A 3527-nucleotide genomic window follows, 5' to 3' on the forward strand; every position below is an offset into this window, starting at 1 on the left:
CGCCGCCGAAGGATTCCTCCGAAGCCTGCGGTCAGGCCGCCGCTTCCTGGGAAGCCCAAGACTAGACTAGGGACGCCGACGGGCCGGGAGGGGTGCGGGGGCGGGACCCCGGGACCCTGGGGGCAGGGCGACGGCGGGAGCAGTGCGGAGGGGCGGGAGGCCCGGACCTTCAGGCCGGACCCCAGGCTCGGTGGAGAGGTCTAGCTCGAGGGGAGTAGAAGACAGAGACCTGGCGGGGGCGAGGGGTGCGTCAGGACCCGTGCAGAGCATCCTAAGGGCTTGGATGCAGAAACCCGCGATCGAGCGTCCTGGGGGCAAAAGCAGGGACTTCAGGTCCCAAGGGGGCGCCCGAGAAGGGGCCAGCGGGTTCAGGGGCGGGGCCGGAGACCTTGATGGACGGGTCCTAGGGCTGTGCAGCCTGGGTCAGCGTAGGGGGCCTCCGCGGAGCGGGTCCCCGGAGGTTTGGAAAAGCTCTAGCTGGCGGGGGCCCGCCGCGCGCCAGCGCCACCCTTGAAAAAGAAACCGAAAGTGGCGGGGAGGGCGGGTCCTGAGGGGGGGGGGGCGGAGCCCGCGGGGCGGGGCCTGTCGCCGGGTCCGCCCCCACGCCGGTTTAAAAGACTGGCGCAGGGGCGGGCGCGGGCAGAGCGAGCTGCGGCCGTGGCTGCTGCACGGCTCCCGGCCCCGGAGCATGCGCGAGAGCCGCCCCGGAGCCCCCCGCCGCCCCGCCCGCGGCCCCGCGCCCCGCCGCCAGGTGAGCCAGGCACCGGGCAAGGAAGCGGGAGGGACAGGGGAGGCCGGGGGAGGACGGGATCGCGGCTGGCAGGCCGGCCTCGGGGGCTGCGCGTTGGGGTCGCGGCCGCCACGCCCCTGGCTCCCGCCGGCCCCACCCTGGCAGCCCCCCGCGCGCGGGGCTCCCGCAGCGCCGCTTTTCTCCTGCTTCTGCCCAAATCGCCCGGACGGGCGGCCAATCCCCGGTGTGGCCGGCAGGCGGCGGCCGCGGGGCGGCGAGCCGAGGGCCAGGTGGCCGGAGTCGGGGCTGGCTTCTCCCCGGCACCTCTCTCCACGCCCCCTTCTCTTACCCAAACTCCGAGCGCCCTGGAGGCTGGACTCCGCCTCCCCGCCACCCGGAGTCCGCACCCACCCTGGAAGCCCTCGGCGGATGGGGAAGCCCATTTACTAGACGCGTCCACTGAGGCTCCAAGGGGCCCCGCCGCCTTGATCCTCCGCCCTCGGCGCTTTGGGGTCGGCTCAGCCTGGAGCCCCACCCCTCCAAGTGGTCCCGCGGCCCCCCACCTGCCCGGCCGCACCCGGCGCCTCCGCTCACTGCCTCTGTCTCCCCATCAGCGCATCCCCGGACGCTATGGCCCACCCCTCCGGCCGGCCCCGCGTGTAGGATGGTAGCACACAACCAGGTGGCAGCCGACAATGCAATCTCCACGGCAGCAGAGCCTCGACGGCGGCCAGAGCCTTCCTCCTCCTCCTCCTCCTCCTCCTCTTCTTCCTCCGCCTCCTCCTCCGCGGCGCCCGCGGCCCCGGCGCGCCTGCGGCCCTGCCCGGCGGTCCCGGCCCCGGCCCCGGGCGAGACGCACTTCCGCACGTTCCGCTCGCACGCCGATTACCGGCGCATCACCCGCGCCAGCGCGCTCCTCGACGCCTGCGGCTTCTACTGGGGGCCCCTGAGCGTGCACGGGGCGCACGAGCGGCTGCGCGCCGAGCCGGTGGGCACCTTCCTGGTGCGCGACAGCCGCCAGCGGAACTGCTTCTTCGCCCTGAGCGTGAAGATGGCCTCGGGCCCCACGAGCATCCGCGTGCACTTCCAGGCCGGCCGCTTCCACCTGGACGGCAGCCGCGAGACCTTCGACTGCCTCTTCGAGCTGCTCGAACACTACGTGGCGGCGCCGCGCCGCATGCTGGGGGCCCCGCTGCGCCAGCGCCGCGTGCGGCCGCTGCAGGAGCTGTGTCGCCAGCGCATCGTGGCCACCGTGGGCCGCGAGAACCTGGCGCGCATCCCCCTCAACCCCGTCCTCCGCGACTACTTGAGCTCCTTCCCTTTCCAGATCTGAGCGGCCGCGCACGCAGCATTAACTGGGGCGCCTCCTTATTATTTCCCATTATTAATTATTATTTCCCCGGAATAATAACGTTGGGGCTGGGGGTGCCTTCCACGCCTGGGTTGGAGGGAGCGGGCGGGGGGGGGGGCGATGCGCCTCCCCCTGGCTGCCGGGGGTCCAGGCCGCAGACCCCTCCCCAGCTCTTGGGGCGGGCGCGCCCCCTCCAGGTGCTCCCTCTGGGTCCCCCTGGTTGTTGTAGCAGCTTAATTTAACTGTGTCTGGCGCCGGAACCTCCTACCTCTTCATGTTTACATATACCCACTTATCTTTGCACAAACCAGGGGTTGGGGGAGGGCCTCTGGCGTTATTTTTCTGCTGTGCAGAAACCTATTTTATATTTTTTACAACCAGATTAGGGAATAAACTTTATTATGAAAGTTTTTTTTTTTTTAAAGAAACAAGGTTTCTAGAGCGTGTGCTTTGTCCGAGGTTTTCCTTGGTTGTGAACAGGGCCGGGGAGAGGGGGGCCCTAAGGCTGCCGTGGTTGGCTGGAGGTGCTCCTTGGCTGGGGGCCACCCACAGCTCTCAGGGCTCCGAGGGGACGTGGGTCTGGTTTTGGTATTTTGTGTCCGGGAAAACGCAAGTTCACATTTCAGCGCTTAATGTGTGCCGGGCCCGATTCTGTGCTTTACAGGCTCAAATCTAATCCTACAGAGACAACCCTGTGAAGCCACCTCTTAGCCCCCTTTTACAGGAGAGAAAACCAAGGCTGGGGTGAATCGGCCTGTGGTCATTCCCGTGTCCCAGAAGACACTTGGGTCTTTTTTTTTTTGGCTGTCCACCCAGAATCTGTTTGAAATGGGTGACAGAGAGGAAACTGCTTTCATTCTGTGACCACAGCTACTTCCAGGAACCCGGGGTGGGGGAGACGCTTGATGAGTTTGTGGAAGGAGGAGTGGCACATTCTGAAACCCCGGAGTCAAGGGAGACATTTTAGATGGGATGGGGACCCGGGGTTGGGCCTGACTTCCCTCCCACCCTGTTCTGTTTCATGTACTTTTCGCTGAACACACAGCTTGGAGCCAGAAAGCGGCTTTGTGGGCTGTGGTGGCAGGAGGGCCCTGCTGGTGGCTTTGGGCAATTCCCTTCCCCTCTTGGGGCCTCCGTGTCTGCCTCCGAAATGGGCTTGCTGGAGGAGGAGGCGTCTGCTGGAACCCTCAGTCTGCATCTTACGGAGGAGGTGATGTTTGCAAGGGCAGGGGAGGGAGCCGCTGTTCCAGGATGTTTGTGGGGCCGGCTCGCGTCCCCAGAAAGAGCCTGTGACCCGGGTTTTAGGGCTCCTCCTGTGTCTGTGGCCGGCCTGACAGATAAGCCACGCTGGACTGCTGTCCCCAGTGAACCGAGTCCCTTTTGGGTTTAGGGTGAAGCGGGCGCGTTGTGCTTCATTCCGAGACGTTGGCACGGCTCTCTGCAGCC

General features: G+C 66.7%; 1 protein-coding gene across 1 annotated transcript; it reads left to right on the forward strand.

The window, feature by feature from the left end:
- The first annotated feature begins 640 nt into the window (after positions 1-640).
- On the forward strand, positions 641-2509 carry SOCS1 (suppressor of cytokine signaling 1). The gene is made up of 2 exons (XM_023616313.2): positions 641-751; positions 1345-2509. Exon 2 carries the CDS (start codon positions 1395-1397, stop codon positions 2061-2063), a length of 669 nt encoding a protein of 222 aa, XP_023472081.1. The 5' UTR covers positions 641-751; positions 1345-1394; the 3' UTR covers positions 2064-2509.
- The last annotated feature ends 1018 nt before the right edge of the window (positions 2510-3527 follow it).

Source organism: Equus caballus, chromosome 13 (assembly GCF_041296265.1).
Source record: "Equus caballus isolate H_3958 breed thoroughbred chromosome 13, TB-T2T, whole genome shotgun sequence".
Taxonomy (NCBI): Eukaryota; Metazoa; Chordata; class Mammalia; order Perissodactyla; family Equidae; genus Equus; species Equus caballus.

Excerpts from the sequence above, each read along its gene's own strand:
- SOCS1 (XM_023616313.2), top strand. The coding sequence starts at position 1,395 with ATGGTAGCACACAACCAGGTGGCAGCCGACAATGCAATCTCCACGGCA.